The sequence below is a fragment of the Danio rerio genome, chromosome 21 (genome assembly GCF_049306965.1).
Source record: "Danio rerio strain Tuebingen ecotype United States chromosome 21, GRCz12tu, whole genome shotgun sequence".
Lineage (NCBI taxonomy): Eukaryota > Metazoa > Chordata > Actinopteri > Cypriniformes > Danionidae > Danio > Danio rerio.
In genome coordinates, this window is record NC_133196.1 from 5,042,888 (window position 1) to 5,070,000 (window position 27,113).

At 36.0% G+C, this 27,113-nt stretch overlaps 1 protein-coding gene across 33 annotated transcripts in view; it reads left to right on the forward strand.

Annotated features, from left to right (window-relative positions):
• The window catches only part of rapgef1b (Rap guanine nucleotide exchange factor (GEF) 1b), a 104,443-nt gene that overhangs the window by 51,008 nt on the left and 26,322 nt on the right, over window positions 1-27,113 (forward strand). For 6 of the 33 annotated variants that reach the window (XR_012396496.1, XM_073934349.1, NM_001328346.1 and 3 more), the window contains exons 6-12: window positions 4,083-4,232; window positions 9,719-9,781; window positions 14,416-14,536; window positions 16,327-16,513; window positions 18,492-18,956; window positions 21,609-21,835; window positions 24,511-24,672. Coding sequence is in view for 28 of the 33 variants with exons in the window: in XM_073934349.1 (XP_073790450.1) it covers window positions 4,083-4,232; window positions 9,719-9,781; window positions 14,416-14,536; window positions 16,327-16,513; window positions 18,492-18,956; window positions 21,609-21,835; window positions 24,511-24,672 (1,375 nt within the window). In the remaining 5 variants the exon portion in view is untranslated. The remainder of the gene's footprint in view (window positions 1-4,082; window positions 4,233-9,718; window positions 9,782-14,415; window positions 14,537-16,326; window positions 16,514-18,491; window positions 18,957-21,608; window positions 21,836-24,510; window positions 24,673-27,113) is intronic. The other 27 variants (XR_012396500.1, XR_012396498.1, XM_073934355.1 and 24 more) reach the window with 7 other exon arrangements.

A 27,113-nucleotide genomic window follows, 5' to 3' on the forward strand; every position in this document is an offset into this window, starting at 1 on the left:
AGCTGCGTCTGCAGCGCGCAGCTCTTCGGCAGCTGCTGCAGAGATCAACCTATCTGTCTATTCTATCTAGTTATCCATGTCTCTCTATATACAAATACACTTTTTAAACTTTTCATCTGCACCAAGGCCCCTCCTATGCTGTTTCTTTAACCTGCAAATGTTTATTTTACTAATTTTATAGATCAAATAGTGCTGTATGCTTCTCAAGCTAACTTATATGAGAAGTGTCTACAGTCAGAGGACAATCGCCTGTGATATCATGTCATTTGTTTTTTGATTATCAGGTTGCTGTAGACCTAGTTATAATCATATTTATACAATATAGTTATAATGATATTTATACATGATCAAACTACTATTACTTTCTCCGCTTCAGTGATGTCCAGCGGCAGAATAACAGCTCGTTAATTCATGCTCGTGCAGATGATGAGACGGACAAAAGTAACTAATGCATGCCATTCTTTTACTTATTTTTGTGTTGTCAGATTCACAGTGCAAACAGTTCCCGGTAGGAATAATTCGAGTGAACATAAAACAAACCCGATTAAAACTTTCTTGCTCTGCTCAGCTTCACAGAACACAGCGAGCTCACATAATCCAGCATGCGTGTCGAACTACACTACCCACAATACACTTCGCTATGGACTACAAATCCCGTAAATATTCCATTTCCCCTCTCCTACAACACTAGTGTGCAACTTAAGCAAAACTGATAGTAAAATAGTTTTACATTTGGTTTTGTAGTTCGGGCCTAAAAAAATGTTTGTTGCCGTTTTTAATCATTTTAAGTTCATTTGAATGACTATATATAAACCATTTGACATTATTAACGCATTTATTGGGTAAAATTGCTACTTTTTACTGTCATTCAATGTGTTTTGGTCATTATCATAGCACTGTCACTTTAATTGAGCATGAGCAGCGTGTCAAAAATAGACCCAGCGCCGAAACTATCGCTGCACTGCTGCTTCGGCGACGCTCACGCCTCGCTCTGACGCGCTGCTGCTGCGTGCGGTATGAAAGCTCTCATTTGTTAACATGGACGCCGAAAACACACGCGCTGCTCACGCTCTGCTCACGCGCCGCTGACGCTTGCGGTGTGAAACAGGCGTAAGAATTGGGACAGCACTACAGCACATGCACACGTCATCATATGTCCTCTTGATCTCCTGCTTCATGTGAGATCAGACGATGGCGACTGCTGTAGTGATTCCAGTTGTGTTATTTTTTGGTATTCATCTTCAGGAAATCACTGAAGGCATATATCATGTTATCATAACGATCTAATGTGGCAATAAGATCGTAACTTTACTATGTATTTACACAGTGGCCATATTCATCAATGTAAACACACCAAAAACAACATTAACATTATAGCAGACACTGTTAAAAGCCCATTGACAGCCACTAGACATTACTGACAGGGTATTCGAGAGTCAGAATGCTGTGGGACTGCTGTACAGGAGTTATTAATAAGCATGACGGTAAAACACGAACGCGGTTATGAATATATTAAAACATGTGTTTGTTTGTCGTAAAAATTCGTAATAATGACAATAAATACTAATTTGTGGATCTCCTTACTTCCTGTTTCAGCAATAATGCCGTTGTGCAGGTGTATTCTGGGAAATTTTCTTACCCCTTGGTTTCAAGTGTGGTCCTGAAAAATCTTTGTTCGAAGGGCTATTCACCCCTTCCCCTTAGCCCTACGCCTTCAAGCTAAAGAGAATTGGGACCCCCCCTACCCCTTGGTGCGCTCGCGCAAAACGAGGGGTAGGGGTAAGGGGAAGGGCTAAGGGGTAGAATTGGGATTGGGCCTATTTGTATTCACAACAAACAAAGGCGTAGTTTGATGACGGGGTGACTTATTGTGGTGGAGTCATGGGAGAAGGTTATAATAGTTTCTATTTCGTTTAGATTTTTTGTTTTCAAATTCAGTTCGTTTTAGACGCAGATTTACTAGTTTTTATTAGTTTCTATATTTTGAATTGTCTTAGTTTTAGTTTAGTTTTTATTGGTTTTTAGTATTAGTTTTTTTTTCTAAATGAGGATATTTGTTTGGTGCAAGATTCAAAATCAACTGGATAAATATTGTATAATAAAAACTCAAAAAACATTTTTTGAAACCTGTATTCAGAGAACACATGAACACGATCAACTACCACAACCATCTACCCATCCTCAAATTCCAATACAACAGCCCACAGGATAGCAGCCCTAAGTACAATATGTGTGCAAGGCTGCTTCTGAGGTTAGATACACAGTAGTGATGGGAAGTTCAGATTTTTAACGCGGATTGTCGGACTGAACATGTAGTCGGCATTCTCAGCAATAGTAATTTCTGTCAGTTAAAACATCACCATGATCTGAAAAATGTCTAACAGTAAAGATTTGCAACCCAACTGAATCATGATTCACTTATTTAAACTTTATTACAATTGTCTGTTATGAAATAAACTTACGTTTGTCACCGGATCCTCTCATTTAAGCCCTCGTTTCACCCACACTGCAGTTTTGCAAGTTTAGTTTAGTCACACAGAAGGCTGCTGTTTGTGTTTGGTTCACCGAATCTTGCATGCGCTGTATTATCAGTTCACCGCTTCTCAATGTAACATTACTGCTACTGTTCTAATAACTGAATAAGAGTATATATTGGATTATTTAGAGCCGGAGGGGGTATTAGGCTTGTTAAAAAGTAAGTAGCTTGTGGATAAGTGTTTACTGGAGACGCAAATCGTTTCAAATGATTCAGTTCGATTTGGTGAACTAGTTCAACCGGTTCACTTAGAAGATCTGGTTAAAAAGATTTGTTCGCGATCGTGATACAGAAATAAACCCCATTATTGGGAACAATTGTGTTAAAGTAATAGTTTTAAGTGTCTGTATTTAATGCTGTCACCGTGCTGCTGTCATGTCCACTCGTTGTTTTTGTCACGGGAGCAACAGCGAGGATGACTAGAGGAGAACCGGCTCGATCTGGCCAATGGCAGAAGGACTACAGACTCTGAGGTGCCGTACGGGTCAAACACCTGTAGCGCGAATTATATTTACTTCTAAATGGCTTACAGTAAGATTATGTATTAAATACATTTTAAAATACGAAAACGAAGAAGGTTTTTGCTATAATTCTAGTTAGTTTCAGTTAGTTGTATGTAAACAATACAGTTTCAGTTAGTTCTATTTTTTTTTTTAAAACTCCCGTTTTTATTTTTATTTCAGTTAACGACAATTATTTTACATTTTAGTTTTCGTTTTTTTTTGGAAGGAGAAATGCCATCATGCGGTGTTCACATCAGATGCAGCTTGCGCTAATAGAAAATAGTAATTAGATTCTTGAACTTTTGATTCTACTTGCCTTACTTGCATGTCAAATTTGCTTTATTTGTGCGTGAAATTCACATCACAATAGACCCATATTCACATCATTGAAGGTACATCTGTTGGCCAGATTACTCTAATTGCTTTGATAAATGACTAACATGGATTTTATCAAGAGAGTAGCTGTGCATTATGTGCTTTAAGAAGGCTGAAAAATGTTATAGATTCGTTCAGTGCCATGCCTGGGTCCATCAGATCCTTCAGAGGTGCACCAGCTCTGTGCTCTGTGCTCTGTGTTCATCAACTCCTTCAGAAACTGCTCTTTGATGACTTTCAACTAAGCCGGTCCTTATTTGATGACCTGCTGTCCCACTTCGACAGGAAGATATCACCTCGGGACGCTAACAACAGGCCCTAGATCAAAAATACTACTAATGCAAGCTCCTGATTGGTTGATTCGGTGCGAATATCTGCCAAAGTTCAGATTTGTCAACTCAATCGAGTTAATAAACCATTAATAAATAAAAAACCTTTAACTATGACTTTTTCCCTCAATAAACATTTAATTTGCTGCTTATTAATAATTATTAATGTAGTACTTGGGTTTCAGTGTAGGGTTGGATTAGGGCTGTAGAGTAAGATCATATAATAACCAATATCTTAATAATAGGCAGATATTATGCCACTAGTTAATACTTAAAAGCTTAACAAAAATCTAGACCATTTATGAGTTACTAATGTTTCTCTGTCTTCTTGTGTCTCAGTGGGTGTGAAAATCCTCTAACCGAAAGAGAGAAGGCCATCCTGAGTAAGACCACGCCCATTGTCACGCCCACTGACAGCTTGACTGACATGTCAGAGGAGGAGGCTCCACCCAAACCTCCTCTACCAGGACCCAAACTAGCAGAGCACAGGTGAGGGGGCATGGCTTAGTTTAACAATACTTTTATTTTGCTTTTAAAAAGGAACCTATTATGCAAAAATCACTTTATAAGGAGTTTAAGCAGAAAAAGTCTGTGAATATAACCAGCCTCTAATGGTAAAAATTAATTAATTCCATGTTTTATAATTACACTTAATAAAAACAGTCTGCAGAAACATTTTGATTGACATTCTCCTTTTGTATGTGTCATCAGAGAAGGAAAGCCCTGCCCACTAGTGACCATCTCTATCTCATTTGTATAGAACGTTAGTCTTGTTTTTGAATCTACCACTGTTGACACAGACATTTGCAGCTCCGCCCTCTTTTGAAAAGAGCACAATCTCATTTGAATTTAAAGCGACAGTCACCAAAATCCCACACAACTACATTTAAATCAGAGGGGGTAAGCCCCGCCCACCAGTGATCATCTCTATCTCATTAGCATAGAACGTTAGTCTTGTTTTTGAATCTGCCACTATGCTGACACACAGGCATTTGTAGCACCGCCCTCTTTTGAAAAGAGAACAATCTCATTTGAATTTAAAGGGACAATCACCAAAGTAGCTCGCAACTGTATTTAAACCTCTTATAAAACTGATTTTTACATGATAAGTTCTCTTTAAACCAACAAATAACCACCCTAACCCTACCCGTTTCCCACCTCAAGACCACCAGAAGTGTTCTCCAGTACATAATGAACACATTTAAGTACATTATATTCATATTTTGATGTAAGTACATAGTAGTTAAGGGCACTTAATCTAAAGTGGGACCAACTTTTCTTTAAAACACTATAACTTTACTATAGAATATTATAAAAATAGCATCTGATATGTTTATATATGTATATGTATGTTAATATGTAATTTACCTTTCCTTATAAAATATTAGAAATATATATGGAGGTTTAGTATAATTATATATTATTATTACTATTAAGAGCTTTCAAAGTTCTTAAATTTCACTTTGGAAAAGGTGTAAGAACCTGCTTCTGATAAGAAATGCGTAAAGAAGACTACACCGAACGCATGCTAAATAATGTATGCAATGATTTTGCCAATTATTAGGTTGATATTGGTTGATTTTATACCTTACTGTTTCCTTCTTAGCCATCAGATTGAGGTAAACATGCTTGTTGGTAGTGTGTATATGCATTAATGAGGTCAACATTGTGTGCTGTAGTTCAGTGTGTGCTGTAGTGCAGGTTGAAGTGCATTAGAGTACACTGTTTATCTTTAGTGTGATGGTGATTTCCCGCAGATGAGTCATGCTCATTCTTAAATCTGCTTTATTTCCGCTTGTATCTAAATATATGTGAATGAGGACACATCCGATATACACACTCACACTCATTCATATGACAGCATCCACTCAGTCAATGACTTCTGAAGCAGAAGTTTGGTTTTCCGCTTATTTTTGTCTGATTTTAGAGACATGATGCTGTAAAAGAGCATCATTTACACTTTTTCAAAAGGGGAAATGCTGATGGTTGCCAGTTATTGTTACTGTCTGGTGTGTCTGTGAGTGTGTGGAGGGTGTGTGAGATAATGTTAGCTATAGACTTAGCGTATGTGGCATTTAATTTTACATTAGTGACATTTAAAGCTATCGTTCATGTCATTGAATATAAATGTCACACTTCCTAACGTCAGTTCAAATAATCATTTTTTTTAATGCTTATTTTCAATAAAAAAATATTGTGCAGGTTTTTTTGTTGTTATTTTATTTATATGAAGAAAAACATGAGGATGTAAGTAAAGTTTATACATTATCAGTAATGCCTAGTTCAGACTGCATGATTTTAGCCCCGATTTTGGCTCGCCGACAGGTTTTGAGAAATCGCCGCCGGCCTGAAATCACAGGCAAATCGGTTCTCGTGCACGTAAAGGACAATCACACAGTATGAACTATCAAAGACGCGATCTGAGAGAATTCAAATCATGCCGTGTGAATTGAGTTTTGACTGAAAATAACATCAGCGATTGCCTACAGCCAATGAGAAAGCAGCATTCACTTGTGTGTGCGTGTGTGTATACCTGCTGCAGGCCAGCGGGAGGCTGGGGGAGAAGTTAAAAGCGCTCTTTTTCGGTTTATTTGGACCCACGAAATGGAGAAAAAACTAGTGGAGGTTTGACAGGACTCAGGAGCAACCGTGTCTGTTTGACGTTTAATACAGAAAGAAATTAGTTTATTATCAACATTGAGGAGAAATGGCTAATTCCCTTTAAACCCAGGTGATCAAACATGTACATGTTCTACCCCATTAAAGGCTTCTCTCTTATTATGTAGTTAATATCAAAAGATATACTACGTGTTTTTGACTGTGAGACGTAGTTTGGACGAAGTTGTCGGCGATTCTTCCTATGGTAAAGTCATGCAATGTGAAAGTCCCTGTCGCCGATCCATCTTGCAGTGTAAACAAAGCAGCGACGAAACGCTAGCCCAGATAGTCAAACAGTGTGAAAACATCTGTGACACGACTACTTTGAAAATCATGCAGTCTGAACTCGGCATAAAAATGTATTGTGCGAAAGTGCAGGATAGGTGTTGTCCAATATCACATTACATTTCTAAAAAGGAAAAAAAATTAGGATATAAGAAGCTCATTCATTATTAGATGTAAAAATTAAATTGTAGGTTGGCTGATAGCTGATATTAAAACATTTATTTATATATATATATATATATATATATATATATATATATATATATATATATATATATATATATATATATATATATATATATATTTATTTATATATATATATATATATATATATATATATTAGGGCTGTCAAATGATTATACACATTATATTATACTATATTATATATATGTTATATTATATATTATATTATATACATAGATTATACAGGTTATACACACGCAGGGCCAGAGCAAACTGAACTGGCTCTCTAGGCAAACGACAATCACGCCGTTATTCGTATTGAAGGCAGAGGACCGTGAGGGAGAGTGTAGGTGTAGCGGATGAATGTGAGGACCGGGGGTTTGCTCACTATTCTGCTGCCCAAGGCAGCCACCTAGGTCGCCTCTATGGACGCGCCGTCCCTAAACACACATAGGCCACAACAAGAACTAAAAAACTGCAACTGCGTTATTTTTTCTGTTGTTTTTTTTCCGTTAAATATTTCAAACTTATCACGTGCGTTAACGCGCTAATTTTGACAGCCCTAATATATATATATATATATATATATATATATATATATATATATATATATATATATATATATATATATATATACTGGTGGGAGGCGTGCATTATAGGATAGTGTCCCACCAGTGATGATATACAGCCACATCACAATGCTACGAGTGTGATATTGCGTATATTCAACAGTTCAACGGCATAATTGTGTGTATAAAAAAGAAAATCAAACACTGAGAGTCTAAAAACCCCTTTGTATTAGGAACTACTTTCTTCCGCCATTCATTCACATCTGCAGCTGATGTTAGAACAGCAGAAACCGTTACTAATACACCAACGTTTAGAGCTAGTATTTGAATGATTCTCTAGCATAATGTCTAAAGTGATGACAAAACAGCTGATTTTGCAGACATTTTAAGATAAGTACAGAGATCTCTCTCTACATAATTACAGTCTATTACAGTCTACAATATTTATTTGTTGCAATCGGGATATCACAATAATTAACCCTGAAAAAAATCAGAGCAATCACTACCAGACTGCTGTTGTGTTTGCGATTAGGAAGAACGCTAAACACATGCGGGGATTTCTTCTGTCTTTCTGCCAACACAAACACATTCCTTTTGCGAGTCCATCTCACTCTTAATACACTACAATTACGATGGTATCAACTTAGAATATCACTTACCTGTTTAATAATGATTTTATTAGCTGTAGTTAAAAATTACGCTGTATTTTTTCCTTATGTTGTCTGTGGGTGCTTTCACATCTGTAGTTCGCTTCATTTGGTCCGCACCAAGGGTAATAAATGATACATTGTTGCATCTTCTGCCGTCTTTGGGTCGTTTTCACACCACACTGCTGGCTTTGGTCCGAACCATTTGAAACGAACCAAAATGCAGTCATCTGACAAAATCCACATCTCTCATTGGCCAGATGTTGTTAAACATATTTCATGAACTGCTTATTGATTGGTCAGAATTCACGTGCGGGAAAATGCCAGTGAACTCCCGCAAGTAAACAAAACCTTTTACTCTGGAGGGACGACTGCGCTGGCTGATTGTATGCCTGCTTTAGACAAACTATACATTACGAAAATGAAGCGCAGTCGCGGCTGGAAAACAGTGTTTAATGCATCGCTCGTCACTTCAGGAGGAGGCGTGAATTAATTTAGCTAAACAGCGACATGCTCATCTTGCGGAAATATTACCAATGATCCATCAGGTAATGTGTTCCCCTCTCTCTCTCTGTTGGTAAAGCGCTGTCAACAAATATTTTCCTCCATATCCCATAATGCACAGCGCAGTACTTTTTGCGGTTGGACCCGTTTTAGTACGGATCATATTCTTACCACAAACAAACCGCTCCAGGGTTCGTTTGAACGTGTACCGAGACCACCTCTTCAAGCAGGTCTCGGTACGCTTATTTGGTCTGCTTTTGGTGCGCACTCGAGTACGATTGCTGCATTCTCACCTGCCCAAACAAACCGCACCAAAAGGGGAAACAAACTCTAGTGCGATTCAATCGAACTAAATAAGGCAGGTGTGAAAGCACCCTGTGTCGCCACCTTATGGATGGACAACGTCAATAGGCTGATGGCCGCCGACATGCTATCTCTCAGAAATTATAAATATATAAAATAGGCACTATCTTTATAAACTGCATAGCTGCAATCTAAATAACTACATTCTCGACTAAAACGGCCTCAAAAGTACATTATGTTGTCCAACAGTGCAACATTTGTCAAACTGTAAAGTGTCCTCTGCTTATTACTGTATGTGGGTGGATTAATACACAAGAGAGAAGGGTGAAGAGGCAGTACAGCATATATATTACAACATATAAAATGTTGTAATATCAGGCATCAGAATAATACCGATATACGTTTTTTTTATTTTTTTATTTTTTATTCTATTTTTTTATCAAACTTTTTTTGAAGTAGAAAACTGTAAATATTGTTAAAGTTAAATTGATTATCTGTATTTTTCCTATATAATGTTGTAATATCTGCCGCCAGCCAATCTACACCAAATTTTGCATCTGAAAATGAATGAGCTTTTCTTAAATACTCATTTTTATTTTCATAACTTTAAGTATGTCATCCTCTCTGGGTGAAGTCTATGTGGTTTGTTTTATTCACTGTGATTCTTTCAACTGCTGTCTCTGTTTTTGTTTCTCTCTCCATCTTTATGTCCTCCAATCAAACGCCGTCTTTGTCTTCCTGTATTTTCATTCATTCTTTTTCTTTGTTTCTCCTCTGCTCATCTTCTTTCTCTGTCTTCTGTGATGGTTTGCTTGTCCTGGGACAGGAACAGGATGCAGTTGTGCTCCGATCCTGTTACCGGGCAGCGGAGGGCTACGATGATGGAAACGTACGTTAGCCAATTGGGTGCTCTGTGTGCATTATGACATCACACAGTCATGCCCCTCGCACTCTGATTGGTGGCTGCATGTGGTTGTGTGGCAGTGTGCGTCCAATAGGATTGCAGACCGCTGGCCAATCAGGGGAGAGAGACTGGTTGCAGTGAATTTGCATGGCTAACCAATGAAGCCTAATTTGTAAATACCAAAAGGAGTGTGAATGAATATTTGTCTTTTTAAATTATGCTTTGCAATCGATCTTAATGTGAATACATGCAAACATTATATCACATAAAGAATATACAGTTGAAGTCAGAATTATTAGCCCCCCTTTAATTTTTTTTCTTATTTAAATATTTCCCAAATGATGTTTAACAGAGCAAGGAAATGGTCACAGTATGTCTGATAATATTTTTTCTTCTAGAGAAAGTGTTATTTGTTTTATTTTGGCTAGAATAAAAGCAGTTTTTATCTTTTAAACATCATTTTAAGGACAAAATTATTAGCCTCTTTAAGCTATATATATTTTTTGATAGTCTACAGAAGAAATTATCGTTATACAATAACTTGCCCAATTCCCCTAACCTGCCTAGTTAACCTAGTTAAGCCTTTAAATGTCCCTTTAAGGTGTATAGAAGTGTCTTAAGAAATATCTAGTCAAATATTATTTACTGTCATCATGCCAAAGATAAAATAAATCCGTTATTAGAGATGAGTTATTAAAATATTATAATTAGAAATGTGCTGAAACAATGTCTCTGTTAAACAAAAATTAGGAAAAAAATAATAAAACGGGGGGGCTAATAATTCTGGCTGTTAAGAATTCTGACTTCAACTGTACGTCTACAAACAACTGCCGTTTCACCTTTTAAACAGAGATGGAGACAAAGAGGCAAAACTTACAGCTTTAAATTCGAACTGAATTAATTATTCTGAAAATGACAGATAATAGTCAAATAATAACAAAGAAAAGGGGTCTCAAACTCAAATTGGTGGGCCAATCCAGTGATTGACAATTCATAGGAGGGCCGTTTTAACATTCAAGCACAAGAAACAAGTGATGTAATTGGTGCTTCTTAGGACAACAGACATGATGTTTATATTTCAAGCATTACCTATCACAAATCAACAAATCAGCACTTTTTTTTGCTTCACATAACTGCTGAAATATAGTTGTGGCTGTTAAAATTTTGACATTTCAATTAGAGCTGTGAACCTACTCTGGTCTCACTGTTCGGTTACGATTATCATGCCATCGATTCAGTTCAATTTGATATCTCGGTGCACCACGGTGCATTGACGATGCTTTCCATACACAGTTGTATATTTTTTTCACAGCACAGCAATTCTTGTATTAAAATGTATAAATATATTTATATACTATTTGTAATACAATATTGTCCTTTAATAATACATTCAGATGTATACACTATGCCTATAAATTGTAATACAATATTGTCCTTTAATAAAACAGTCAGATGTATAAACTGTGTCTTTAAACAACACAAGCATTTATGTTTTAACACTATTTTTGTTGATTTTAGTAACTTTTAACATGTACAATAAAAATCTGATTCAAACATACAAAATAATAATAATAATGATGATAATAAATGAAAAGTAAAACAATAGAAAAAATAATGATTTTAATAATAATGAGGAGTTTCCTCATCTCAGCTTATGGACTTACCGGCACATACAGTCAATCCGGGGAGATATAAAAAGCACATAAATTATTTAAACTAAAACCGAGAAAACCACAATTCACAAGCTCGTATTGAACCGTGGAGGTCGTCCCGAATGGTTCAATATTATATTGAGAACCGTGGCATCCATAGTCCTAATAATGATAATAATGATTATTATCTTATCTTATCAAATAAAACGTTTATCCAACATTTTTTTATGCCCATTTGCAAAATTGATGCACATCTTAGCGTTTTTATCAGAGATGTATAAAGTACTAGAGACCCATACTTAAGTAAAAGTACAAGTGCTTTATCAAAAATTGACTTGAGTAGAAGTAGAAGTGCTCTTTAAGCACCATACTTAAGTGGAAGTACAAAAGTATTCAACATTTTTTGTACTTAAGTATTGCAAGTAGTTTATTTCAAAATTTACTACTCAAGTACTGAAAGTAAAAGTACAAGTATTGTGTAATGTAGTTATTAAAGAAAGCAGTCAAAATACACTAATTGTTTTGTTTATTTTAAATATCTTTTTTGGGGTACTTGATTAAGCAGAACGAAAAGAAACATGGCTTATGATACTGTTTTTCTCTGTAAATAGTTTCTATGGTACAAGAACTCACATCGTCAGGCCCTTTTACCAGAAAATGCCTTCACTGATGAGATAATTCAGCATGTTCACTCACATACATACTCTCTCTCTCTCTCTCTCACACACACACACACACACACACACACACACTGCCCTGCACACACCTAAATGTACACTCTCTCCCACTCTCTCCCCACTCTCACACATTCATACACTCTCACACACACAGTTCTCTCTCTCTCTCTCTCTCTCTCTCACACACACATTTTTGTGAATTATGGGGACATTACATAGGTTGCAATTGTTTTTACACTCTCTCTTACACACACACACACACACACACACACACACACACACACACACAGACGCACACACAGGTACAATCACACTGTTGTTTTCTCTTACTCACACATTATTCAATCTCACTCACACACACACACACAAACACACACTCACACTTTGGGAGTTTTGAAGTTTGATTGGTTAATACCACAATAAACAGGAGTTCTGTCTTCTGGAAGCACTCGTGAAACTAAACTAAACAAGCAAACTAAATCCTGCTTCACTAATTCACTTGATTTTGATTTTATTGTAAAAAAAAACTGGAAAATGTTTATATTACTGTGTTAAATGAAAATCTGAAATATTTTATGGCTTATGGCTATGATTTAGTAATAATTGTTATTTATTTTTTATCATGTTTTTAATGAAATTGGTCTTACAGTTCATATTTTCTGTAGTATATTTATTAATTCTGGTACTTTTACCATAAACCAACATCTCAACCATTTGGTAGAGGCTGATATTTTAGAAATTATGTGATGTGTTAAATAAAAATGCACTGATTGTGTTAACTAGCGACATTAGGAGTTAAGAAATGCAATAAAAAAAATTCTATTGCTTTTGTCTTGGTGTGACAGTTAAAGGGTTTTTTGTAATAAAATTTTGTCCTTTAATACAGCAGTCAGATATACGAACTGTGCCCTTAATTTGACCTGCTCAAAGAAAACACTTTTTCTGGATGTATCAAACAAAACTCATGCACAGAAGACAGCACGAGCATTTACAGCTAATAAACTCATGTCAATATTATCCCGCCTGCTTTTTGAGCGCTGACAGGCGGGTCTATGATTGGTTATTGTCCCCTACAGAAAGGGCTTTAGAAATATAAGCGCTGTTCACCCATGGCGGGAAGAATACGCGTTTATCACAGGTAATAGACACAGTGGAGAAAACTTAATTGCACATGAGGCACGCTCATGTCTAGATCCACAGCTTTAACAGCTAAGAAGAGAGGAAAAGTTACCTTAAAAACTGGCCAGCGGGTCAAATGTCCAAAGTGAGAGAGCGAGAGATAGGCAGAGGTGAAGTTTTACAACATTTCTCCCCAATAGTAAACTAGCGGCTGGAGTGCTGTGCCGCCTTCTCTCGCCCTCGCTCCTCCGTCCTTCGCCATAGTATTGCGACATCGCGCATAGGAGATAAATGACGTCATCACGTAATAACCGGTTATGACCTATTATTACTGAACTGATTTCAATCATTTTGACACCCCTAGTAACGAGTAACGATGCAGCACATAAAAAATCTATCGGAGTAAAAGTATTAAACTCATGGAAAATATGTACTTAAGTAAAAGTGGAAGTAGGAGAAAAAAATAATACTCCAGTAAAGTACAGATACTGCCTTTTAGTACTTAAGTACAGTAGTGAAGTAGTTCTACTTCGTTACTATACATCTCTGGTTTTTATTAACTGATTTTTTATGCACATATCCAAAATGCACATAAAAATAGCTAGATGGAAACGTAGCTTGTGGGAGTGTTGACAGGTCTCGCGCACAAAGAACGAAATGGGTAAACGAGATAAATGTTCCACTACTTAATCAATCCTGGATGCTTTGTTATTGGGCGGATATAAAAATGTGAAGGATGTTAATAACAGTAAAAAAAAAAAAAAAGTGTCACTAAATATACTTGGTCGGTTGTTGATATACCTGGGCGGCCACCCAAGTTAGAGCCTATGTGTGGGAAGCACTGCTATATATTTAAAAAACAGATTATGAGACAAAATGTTCTAAACGGAACACATTCCTTCAGTATTTAGTTCTAGAAGCGCATCCCGCTTTGATTTCTCCCTCATTAGTTTATTCTGATGTTTCCATGGTTATTATTGAAGTGTAAAGAATAGTCAGGGAAACCCAATATCTGCTCTGCTGCTTTTCTGTGTGTCTCTGTGTGTGTTCAATTAAACTTCATTCCGGACCCTCACTAACAGACCGTCTGTGCTCGTTTTCTTTGACCTTGTTGCACTGTTTGTATCATACTGGCGAGCTCATTTACATAAATCTGCATATTCTGCCGTAGTCCACCGGCTCTGCCTCCGAAGAAGCGTCAGTCGGCCCCGTCACCCACCCGTGTGGCAGTGGTGGCCCCGATGAGCCGGGGTCCGTGTAGCCTCAGCCTGCCTCCTGGAGCCCTCAGACAGGTACAACAACACATTCGAAATCCAAATAAGTCTTTGCCCTTTCATATTTAAAGGAATATAATAACTGTAGTACTATCTGGAAAATAAGCAATACTTTTGATATAAGCAATACTTACTTTATATACTTTTGCTCTTTTTTTTTTCTGAAGTTTTTTTTAGGTGGCTTTTTTTTGCTTCTTTTTTTTCTCCCTTGTTTTTATTTTATTTATTTTTTTCATTTATTTTTTGAAGATATATTGTTATGTGCAACTAAATTCCGTGCTATGATGACAGTACATTACATTTTACTAGTTATTTTCAAGATACTAATGTACAGTTGAAAGCAGAAGTTTACATGCACTGAATAAAAGGCACATAACCATTTAAAAAAAAAGTCAGATCTTAATGTGACTAAGCTTTTTCTCTTTTAAGTAAGTTAGGATTATTAAATTTGTTTATGCTTAATAGCAGAATAATGAGAAAGATGTTTTTTGAGAAATTGTTATAACTTTTCTTGAAAGTCAAGTTTACGTACAATAAGATTATTCTGCCTCTGTAAAAGCTCAGATGATGATGTCAAGGTTTTGGAAGTTTCTGATTGGCTAATTGACAACATTTGAGTTAATTGGAGGCACAACTGTAGAATAGTATTGAAGGGAATCCTCAAACACACTGCTTCCTTCTGTGACAACATGGGAAAATCAACAAGCCAGAATCAACAACAAAGCCAGATTACAATTTGCTAAATTACACTGGGAGAAAGACTAATTTTTGGAGACATGTCCTGTGGTCTGATGGAGCTAGTATTGAACTGTTTGGCCATAATGACCAGTGTTACATTTGGAGGACAAAGGAGAAAGCTTACAAGCCTAGGAACACCATCCCAACTGTGAAGTATGGGGGCGGCAGCATCATGTTGTGGGGCTGTTTTGCTGCAGGAGGGACTGGTCAGCTTCACAGCATAGATGCCATCATGAAGAAAGAACATTATGTAGAAATACTGAAGCAACATCTCAAGACATCAGCCGGGAAATTAAAACTTGGCCACAAATGGGTCTTCCAAACAGACCATGACCCTAAGCATACTGCCAAATAAGTTCAAATGTGCTTTAAGGAGAACAGAGTGAATGTTTTGGAGTGGCTATCACAAAGCCCTGATCTCAATTCTATAGAAAATTTGTGGGCAGAGTCAAAAAAGCTTGTGCAAGCAAGACAATAAATTTGACTCAGTTACACCAAATCTGTCAGGTGAAATGGGCCAAAATTCATGCAAACTATTGTGAGAAGCTTGTGGAAGGACACCCAAAACATTTGACCAAAGTTATACAGTTTAAAAGCAAAGCTAAAAACTACCAAGGAGATGTGTGTCAACTTTAGAATGTCTAGAAATTAATAATAATAGATTAATACAAATAATAATACAAATATTTGAGTTTTAAATTGGCTTTTTAATAATCGTACATTTTCTGTGACTTTCACTATTTAATCATTACTAATTTATTAGCAAAAATACAAATTTTATTTCAATATTTAATCATTTATTTTAGATAAAAAAATATATATTGAAATTTGAATAAATTATTTAAATAGTAAAAAATAAATTTACTTGTTAATATTTTTGATCAAATGCACTATCAATGTTTAAGACTGCTTTAGTATTACAGTTTTTATGTTATGCAGTTTTTTTTTTGTCATGCCAGCAAAGAAAGCTAAACATTTTACAGACAAGTGATTTTTAAAACCACACACTGAAATAGTTGTGCAGGTCTGCATTGTGGTGTGTGTGTAAGTGTGTGTTGTCTGTGCTCCAGCAGCAGGACTTTGATGTGGATCTCCTCCAGAGGCGTTTCTCAGGCGGCAGTCAGTCATATGATGGAGAATCTCCTCGTCTTTCTCCCTGTAACAGCATGGGAAAACTCAGCAAATCTGATGAGCAGCTTTCGTCTCTGGAGCGGGACAGTGGACAGTGCTCTCGCAACACCAGCTGTGAAACGCTTGGTACATACACACTGATTGGGAGTGTGTTTTGTTTTCTCATTTCTGTTAGCTGATTGAGTTTCTTCAGTAATGTTTCATACAAAGGTTCAAATTAAAATGTTATATTGCATGAAATAAAGCAGCATTTCCATCCAATGAGTCAAAAAGGACAAAATCGTCACTTCCTGATAAACTGACAGCAAATATCAGACAGAAAAATGTTTTTGTTTTTTTAGAGGTAGGAGAAGCCATTGCAGGTCTTTTTTTCTTCTATAATAAATTTCTTGCGCCTCAAGCCGACTTTCCTCTGCATATGACAAGCGACAGACCGGAAGTCATTCATTTCCAATGCAGGGTAGTCTGGAAACTGCGTAGAGCTCCGATCATCTCTGTATGTTGAAAATTCGGATATGATTTGAGTTAGATGCTTTAAAATATTTGAGTTTCTGCGACTAGATCGCATGCTACTGCAAAAGGAACTTTATTTCCGCCGTTCATACACCTCTGAAGCTGACCGTCAGAACAGCAGAAGCCGTTGCTCATTCACCAACGTCACTTTAGAGCTAGTGTTTGAATGATTCTCTAGTGTAATGTCTGAAGTGATGAGAAAACAGCTGATTTTGCTCACATTTTAGAATTACAAGGCTGAACGGCGTGAAATGCCATCAGTCTACAGAGATTTCCAAGTATTTTTCTGTTGCAATCGGGAGAACACAATAATTAACTCCCGAAAAAGCCAAAACAAACACTAGCAGATTACTATGGTATGAATACAGCACTACAAAATACAAAAGAAAGAGATCGATTTAGAAAGTCATTTACCTATTTAATAATGATTTGTTCAGCTGTAGTTTGAAACGTACACTGAAAAAATATGCTGTTATTCTCCACTAAGCGCCTATTTTGCAGTCTCTGTCGCCATCTTGTGGCAGAACATCAATCGTCTTTGCTCTGCTTAGTATGACAAGCTAATGGCCACCGACGATCTCCGAAATTATAAATATTTAAAATAGGCACTATCTTTATAAATGAATTGCATAGTTGCAATCTAAACAACTACATTCTCGCCTAAAAAGCCTCAAAAGTGCATTATGTTGTCCAACAGCTGCAATATTTGTAAAACTGTAGTACTCTGCTTTGCCACTCATGTGGGCAGAGTAATACACAAGGGTGAAGAGGCTGAAGGAGTGCTGATATTACTTTAATATCTCATGGCTATCAGCCAATCGGATTCGAGAACCGGACAAAACTGTTGTATAAATGAGCAATATCACACGAGTAGCAGTGCGATATGGCTGTATATCGGCACTGTTGGGAGGCGTGCGTTGCTTTAGTGCCCCCACCAGTGCCGATATACAGCCATATCGCACTGCTACGAGTGTGATATTGCGTTTATACAACAGTTTGACGGCATAATTGTGTATATAAAAACAAAATCATACATGGAGAGTCTTCAAAACCCTTTTGTATGAGGAACTACTTTCTTCCGCGTTGGATTCCAATCATAAGCTGACAGTTAAACAGCTGAGCAAGCATCTTTTAAACTTTACATCTGTAGTGTCTGCTTTTTGCTGGCTGTATGTGGGCGGAGTAATACACAAAGGGTAAAGAGGCTGTACGGGTGCTGATATTACTTGAATATATCATGGCTATCAGCCAATCAGATTCGAGAACCAGACAGAACTGTTGTATAAACTGCAATATTGCATAGAGCATATATATAATACATCAATATATTATATCAAAATTCATATCATATGTGTATTCACAATAAAAAAGTTATTTAATTATAATAAAATTTAAAAAGGTGAAAGTCATAATAAAACAATATATGAACATACTCTATCTCTGAGCTGCTTTTTTTGTTAGTTTATTGTTATTTATTATTACTTTGAAGTTATCACTCTATAGTTCATCCACTAACTTAACTAATAAATAAATTAACTTGACCATCAATAACTTATCAGGATTAACTTCTTTGTTTCTTTTCTTTTTACAGAGGGATACGATCCAGATTACGACTTTTTAAATCAGGATCTGTCCGTCTCGGAACCGCTGCCGTTTCCCACCAACACTGGCGGCAGTCTGAGCCCTCTTCCAGAGTGCAACACTGAGTCTCAATCTCTAAGCCCCGCCCACATCCCTGCACGCCCACGCTTCAGCGCTCCAGTAACCAATCAGGCCTCCCTAGACTACTGGACTCCACCCCTCACACCTGGACAGGGTAATAGCGTGCTTCCCCCTGCCCTCCCACAGAAGAAGCGCCGCTCTGCACCAATCATATCGGCGTATCCTCTGTACGAGCGCCTCCCGTCACACTACGATAACCTATCAGAGGAGGAGCAGCCGACGCCGCCGTTTCCACTGGTTACACCGGGGTCGCCGCAGGTCAACGGAGACGGTGTTTTACAGTACACAGACGCTGACAGTCCACCGCCTCTGCCGGAGAAAAAGGGCAAACAGAGTAAGAGAAAAATCAGTCAGAACAAAGCAGATTTTTTTATTTTGAGGGCTCCTATTTTATCCCTTTTACAAGATGTTAGATAAACCTTTGCTGTCTCCAGAATGTGTCTGTAAAGTTTCAACTCAAAATACCCATCACATCATTTATTCTACCCATCCTGCGCTCACAGCAACGTGTTGCTGTTTTTGTAGCCTGTGCCTTTAATGCAAATGAGCTGCTTCTCCCCGCCCACCGTTCTCACAGGCGTTTCTGCTTCTTATGCGTTATATCAGATAAACAGCAGTCAGTGACAAAGTTAGACATGGATGAAGCTGATTCAGGGTTCATTTTTTGCAAGTAAATTTATTTGATATACAGTTGAAAGCAGAAGTTTACATACACTGTATAAAAGGCACATAATCATTTAAAAAAAGTCAGATGTTAATGTGACTAAACTTTTTCTCTTTTAGGTAAATTAGAATTATCAAATTGGTTTCTGTTATGCTTAATAGCAGAATAATGAGAGAGATGTTTTTTGAGAAATTGTTATAACTTTTCTTGAAAGTCAAGTTTACATACAATAAGATTATTCTGCCTCTGAAAAAGCTCAGATGATGATGTCAAGGTTTTGGAAGTTTCTGCTTGGCTAATTGACAACATTTGAGTTAATTGGAGGCACAACTGTAGAATAGTATTTAAGGAAAACCTCAAACACACTGCTTCCTTGTGTGACAATATGGGAAAATCAACAAGCCAGAATCAACAAAAAAGCCAGATTATAATTTGCTAAATTCCACTGGGAGAAAGACTCATTTTTGGAGACATGTCCTGTGGTCTGATGGAGCTAGTATTGAACTGTTTGACCATAATGACCAGTGTTACATTTAGAGGACAAAGGGGAAAGCGCACAAGCCTAGGAACACCATCCCAACTGTGAAGTATGGGGGCGGCAGCATCATGTTGTGGTGCTGTTTTGCTGCAGGAGGGACTGGTCCACTTCACAGCATAGATGCCATCATGAGGAAAGAACATTATGTAGAAATACTGAAGCAACATCTCAAAACATCAGCCGGGAAATTAAAACTTGGCCACAAATGGGTCTTCCAAACAGACCATGACCCTACGCAAACTGCCAAATTAGTTAAAATGTGCTTTGAGGACAACAGAGTGAATGTTTTGGAGTGGCCATCACAAAGCCCTGAGCTCAATCCTATAGAAAATTTGTGGTTCTGTCAGGAGGAATGGGCCAAAATTCCTTTAAACTATTGTGAGAAGCTTGTGGAAGGACAACCAAAACATTTGACCAAAGTTATACAGTTTAAAAGCAAAGCTAAAAAAATACCAAGGAAAACTTTAGACTATCTAGAAATTAATAATGAATTCTCTCATTATTCTGGCATTTAACAAATGTAAATCATTTAGGTAATCCTAACAGACCTAAAATAGTAAAGGTTTAGTATGACTAAACGTCAGACATCTTTTAAAACAGGGTTATGTTTTTAAAGTGTATGTAAACTTCAACTGGACATGAAGAAGTTCTAGTGAACTACTTTGACCGCAAATGACTTTTTTGTTTACAAATGTACTTTTTAGCAAATTTGCTTTTTTTTTGCAAACTCTGCGGTCCAATAAGAAATCCAATCTCGTCTGAATGCGAATGTCTTCGATTGTCGAAAAGTTTTTTCTTTTATAATACCCCTTCCAAACGGGCCAGGGCCGGCCAAGTGAACTGTGTCTGAGCGTGATTCAGGGCACTCAAACTTCTCGAACGATCCGGGAAAAGGGCCTGGGCACGGTTCGGATAGCATAGTGTGATTAGGCCCTAAGAGCGGTGTTACTACATCGATGGTCATTCTCAAAAACCCATAATAGGAGCTCTTTAAATTTCAATCTGCTCAGTTTCAACATAAATTTGATCAGATTTCATCAATTGTGTTTTTTATTTCATGTCTATCCAGTTGACATTTATAGGGATTTTAAGAAGTAATGTGTTAAGCTACTTAAGTAATTAAATACTTTTCAGCCAGAGTAATTAGTACATTATTTAAAATACTTTATCGATCATGTAATTAGTAATGAATTACTTTTTTTAAAGTCACTTACACAACACTGTCTTTTAAAGATGCTTTTTCATCAATCGAAACGCAGAATATGCAGTTGACGTTAAAATTATCCGCCCTTCTGTGAATTTTTTTCTTTCTCTTTCAAATATTTCCCAAATGATGTTTTACAGAGCAAAGTAATTTTCACAGTATTTCCTATAATATTTTTTATTCTGGCAAAAGTCCTATGTGTTTTATTTTGGCTAGAATAAAAGCAGTTTTAATTTTTTTTAACCATTTTATTGTCAATATTATTAGCTTCCTTAAGCATTTTTTTCCGGTTGTCTACAGAACAAACCATCGTTATTTATTACCTTAACTTACCTAATTAATCTAGTTAAGCCTTTAAATGTCACTTTAAGCTGATTACTAATATCTTAAAAAATATCTAGTCAATTATTATATACTATCATCAAGGCAAAAATAAAAGAAATCAGTTATTGGAGATGAGTTATTAAAACTATTATGTTTAGAAATGTGTTTAAAAAAATCTTCTCTCCGTTAAACAGAAATTGGGGAAAACATAAAAGAATTCAAATGTAATTCTAATTCATCTGTTTTCTCTGTGTAGTCCTGCAATACATGCAGTTTGTGGAGGATTACTCTGAGCCGCAGCCGTCCGTCTTCTACCAGCTGCCTCAGAGCGAGAGTATTTACGAGCAGCGCAGGAACAAGCGCTTTCAGGAGGTTTACGGCCTCAACGACTCCTACAGCAGCTCCGACTCCATTCCTGCTTCAGCTGCAGATCCGCACGAACGGGTCCCACCACCAGCGCTGCCTCCAAAACTCAGACAACTGGTGAGTTATGATCACATCAAACGCATGTTATCAGGTCAGAGGTCACGCTCCTAAAGCTCAGAGGTCAAACTCAGGTACGTTAGATTAGATTAGGCCTCATGTAGCAGCTTTGGTGGCCCTGTCAGGGTCAATGTAAAGGAGAGTGGAAACTATGGATGTTTTTTATTGTAAAAATGTTACAGATATTATCAGATTGCGAAGATTATAGACCTGTCCTGCTGTTGAATTTGTGCCCCCAAATTTTTTATTTATTTATTTATTTGTTTGTTTGTTTTTTGTTTTTCTATTTATTTGTTTCTTTGTTTATTTATTTTTGTTGCTTTAAATACAAATTTGGGGAATTAGCTCACATAGTTTTGTTTTGTTTTCTCTCCTTTAGTGTTTTCTTGTTCAAAGGCAACATGAAAATCAACTTGATTTCTTAAGAGTTCATATTTATATATATGAAGAGTTCAGATGCAAAAGCCTCTAAATAGCATGTGAAAATGTCTTTTATATGAGCAAAAATTTTCTCAACCTCCTATGTTTTTGGTCAGTTATTCCTCTTTAAAGGCAATGAAAAGAACTTAACCATCACCAAATTAGTAAAATTGCTAAACCAGACCAGGGTGGGACCAAGTCAAAGCACTCACTCTGGTCCCCCGGGCTCTGCGATTGGTTGGGGAAAGTCCAAATTGAACCAAAAACAAGCGATTGCAATTGGCTTAAAGGGCCACGAAACCCCCGTTTCAGCGGGGTGTTTTCACACCTCTAGTTTGGAAAAAGTCAGGAAAGTGGGCGTGTCCAGCTCTGTTTAGGGGGGAGTGTCGGAGTAGGGGAAGTGCATAAAAATGGGAGTTTCGATTTGATCACACGCTGATTTTTACAGAGGCAAAACATACACACAGACATAGGGGAGAAAGACAGTGACTGTGTCGGTAGGTAGCGTCAGAAAGCCGTGTGTGTGTGTAGACTGTCCTGTCACAAAATGTGGCAAAAATCCTACACGACGGTGTTCACATGTTTATACTCGGAGAGCAGCATTTACAGCAGATCTTTCAGTCTATAATATTGTAGTGATATTAACGTACTGTAAACTTAGTAGCTTAGAAATCATTTGACTAAGGTCCGTCTTTAAACACTGAAAGAGTACTGCTGACGATACGAACTAACTTTGCCTCTTAATAAACAAACAAAGAGCACTGATCGCTCACCAGATCTGTAGAGACAGGACTATCAACACCAACTAAAACAGTGTCTTTATTAAGAGGAGACGAGCAGCAAATCCAGATTTCACCATTTCCAGATGAGTAAAGCTCTCGGGTAAAAAAAAAAATTTCCTTAGACACGTATTGTTGTCGAGCGTCTCATGCACTGATCCACAGGTGAGTCCAGCTGCGCTCTCATAGCAGGAAAATGAAAACAAAACCTTCATTCCAGCAAATAATAAAAGCAACACTGATGACCCGTAACTCCAAACAATTCTTCTTCTCTCGCTTGTTTTGGCAACACATGTGGCGTCTCTTTGCTGTCTGAACACTGTAACAGGTAAAGGTCTTCGAAGCTGTCATGCATATTAATAAAATTGCACCGCATACACAATAGAGTGCGCTGATTGATTTGAGCCAAGTCTATCTCATGAATTAATGCTGCACGCTCAGCGACGTCACAAAGTACTTCCAGGTACAGACGTCCAGTCTACACACTGGAATACACGCTATTATCTCATGGCTGTGACGCAGCTTCAAAATTTAGTTTCAAACCAGAAGAACGAATTTGCTCGAAATAACGCAAAAACCACAAATTTTCACTTTTTAGTGAAGTATATGTGTCCTAATGGTGTTTATAGCAGCGTGGGACATATATATGACTGTCAACATCTCAAAAAAATGTGTTTTGGTGTTTCGTGACCCTTTTAAGATTGGCAATTAAAGCCAGCGCTTAGAAGGATTAATAAACATGATCAAATCATTATCGTTTATCATTTATGTTGCGCGGGTTTAAATTGAGATCACGACCTTTCAATGTTTAGTCGTGCAGCTTTATTCTGAATGCATTAATGCAGGCTAAACAAGCAGTGACGGAAAACACCTTTATTTACCAGCCTAAGAAAGCATTTAAGTAGGTAAGTAAGTCCCACCACAACTTCTTCCGTCAGGATTATATTTTACGGGGAAGCCAAAATGCTTTGATACATGTGATTTGAATGATGCGGGAGCCGATCTCTCTGCAATTATTATCATGTTGGATTAACCTACAAATTCTAAAAAGTTTTTAATCTGTGGGCCATGTGCGTTTTGGATCAAATGTGAACCATTACACCCCTAATAATAACCCTGATGTATAAGAAAAGGGTTTCTTTAGACCAGGGGTCACCAATCTCGGTCCAGGAGGGCCGGTGACCCTGCAGGGTTTAGCTCCAACTTGCCTCAACACAACTGCCTGGGTGTTTCAAGTATACCTATAAGACCTTGATTAGCTTGTTCAGGTGTGTTTGATTAGGGTTGGAGCTAAAATCTGCAGGACACCGGCCCTCCAGGAACAAGTTTGGTGATCCCTGCTTTAGACTCTCTTGTTGCCTTTACTTTTCCTACTTCTACTTTTTCCAGCTTTTACTATATTTTCCTGCCGAGTTGCTTTAACTCACTGTGATCTTTTCTTCTGTTCTGTATCTTCTTTCTCCTGTTGTGCTTCAGGCCTCCAACACTACTACTTTTCCTCCTTCATCCTCCTCTTCTGCTTTTTCAACTCTTCCTCCTCCTGCTGGGCTTCCGGAGGAGGTGGAGCCTGCTCTTGGTCTCAGCCTATCAGTGTCTAGCTCTTTCCTCAGTGGCCACGCCTCTTTGACCACTCCTGTGGTGAGTGTCCTGCTGATGTTGAGCAATTAAGAAGTATTTAATATTATTAAGAAATTGTTTTGTGGTTAAGCAAATATTTCAGGGTGCATAGAGGATAATAATAATAATTTAAATTATTGATATTATTATTATTGAATAAATAGTATTATTAAATTAATATTATTAATTTGATAAATATTTATAATTGTTTTCATTGTTTATAATTATTAAAATGTAATATTATTATTATTATTATTATTCATTATTCATTATTAATATTATTATGCTATAATCATCATTATTGATCATTATATTAATAATAACATTTATTAATACTGTTGTTATTATTTAATAATTATTATTATTTGTATTTTTTTCTTAATAATTATTAATCTTATTATTTATATGTATAATTGTTTTTACTATATAATCTATATTTATAATTGATATTATTAACAGTTATAGTCATATAATAATAATAGTTGTTGTTGTTATAATTATTGATGATTATAACTTTAAATATTTTTGTTTTAATTATTATTGATAATGATGATGTTAACATTGATACTTTTTATTGCTATTGATATTATTTAAATAATAATTATTATTAATTTTGACTATTTGACTGATTATTAATATCATCATCAATAATAATAATTAGTCAAAATTAATAATATTTATTATTTAAATAATATCAATAGCAATAAAATTTAATACATACATAAGATTAATTAAAATTGTTAATACAAAAACATATAATTATTATTTATATGTTTGGTATTAACAATTTTAATTAATCTCATGTATATATTAAATTATTATTATTATTATTATTATTATTTGTATTATTTGTTTTAATAATTATTAATCTATTTATATTTGTTTTTTATCATTTATATTTATAATTGATATTATTACCAGTAATAATTAAATGATAATAATTATTATATTATTGTTCTTGTTAACAATATTGATGATTATAATTTAAATATTATTTTAATTATTATTAATGATGATCATGTTATTATTAATACTTATTATTGATATTTTTATTATTATTTAACAATAAGTAATTTTATTATTGTTATTACTAGTTATTATAATAATAATAATAAATATAAATATTATAAATAATAAAAAGTAAATAATAAAAAATAAAATATTAATGCCTATAATAATCATTATAGCAACAATAATATTTGTTATTTATATTCATAATAGTTTTATTTATATTTAGAATTGTAATTATTTTTAATTATTATTTATTGCATTTTTAATTGGTTTAAGTAATATTAGCATTTTTTGCATACACATACCAGAATCAGTAAGAACTTTAGTCAACAATTGTTAACAACTGTATATCCTAAATATCTCAAAGGAGAGTTATTTTTAATTAATAAATATAATAAATTAATTTAGTTGATACATTTACATACAAAATTCGATGAATTGAATTGAATAAATACAAAAGGGGTGTTTATGCCCATTATGTTTCTTGCCATTAAACTTACGTGTCATCTGTGTTCAGTGTGTTCTGGTCATCTTCTGTGTGGTTTGGACACACATCTGTTTTTGGCATCGTTTTCCTCATGTCTCCTTGGGGTGCTTATTAATCAGCGGTTCACATGTGACTTAAAGATTATTTATGGTGTGTGTGCGCATGTGTGCAAATATGAGTCCGTGTGCGTGTGTGTCCGGTTTAACGAGTCCGTTTTGAATCCAGAACCGAAGCTGAATTAAAGTGTAAGTCTAAAAGCTGATTTAATCTTGATTTATCTCTTTATCAGGGTTTAAGGCTTATCAAAATGCAGCTTAATCTTGATGTAGCCTTAAAAATAAGTCTGTCCTTCATACATATGCTTTTTTTTTGCTTGTGTTTGATTAAACTAACATAAAGGGCCCTGTCATACACCAACATATTTATAACAATCTGCATTAGTATAATGTTGTTATTATTATTGGCAGTATTATTGGTCGAATAAGCGTAATCTAGTGCAGTGGTTCTCAAAGTAGGGGTCGGGAGACAATGAGGTGATTTCCAAATGCTTGGTGATTTCCAAAAATCTCATATATTTTATTAGAATGATCATATTTTATCAGTTATTATATTTTATTTGTGACCCCTGGGGTAATTATGCTAGATTAACATCACAACAATGGCGTTAGTTGCAGCAGATTGATTCTGCAGGACAATAATAAACTTTGACACCTTTATGGTTCTTGCACATATTAAAATTTAAGGACACGACTGAACAAGGAGGACGATCTCCAAGTGGCTCCAAAATTAAACCAAGAATAGTCTTGTGCTGTAAACATTGTGCTCATCATTCTCATTAAGTGAGGTGAATATTAAATTAAACAAACGAATAATGATTATATAAAATGTATATGGTTGTAAGACTGTTGCACATTTTTTGTGTTGCGCCATTGTGTGCAATATTTGTGTGCTTATGATAATAGTC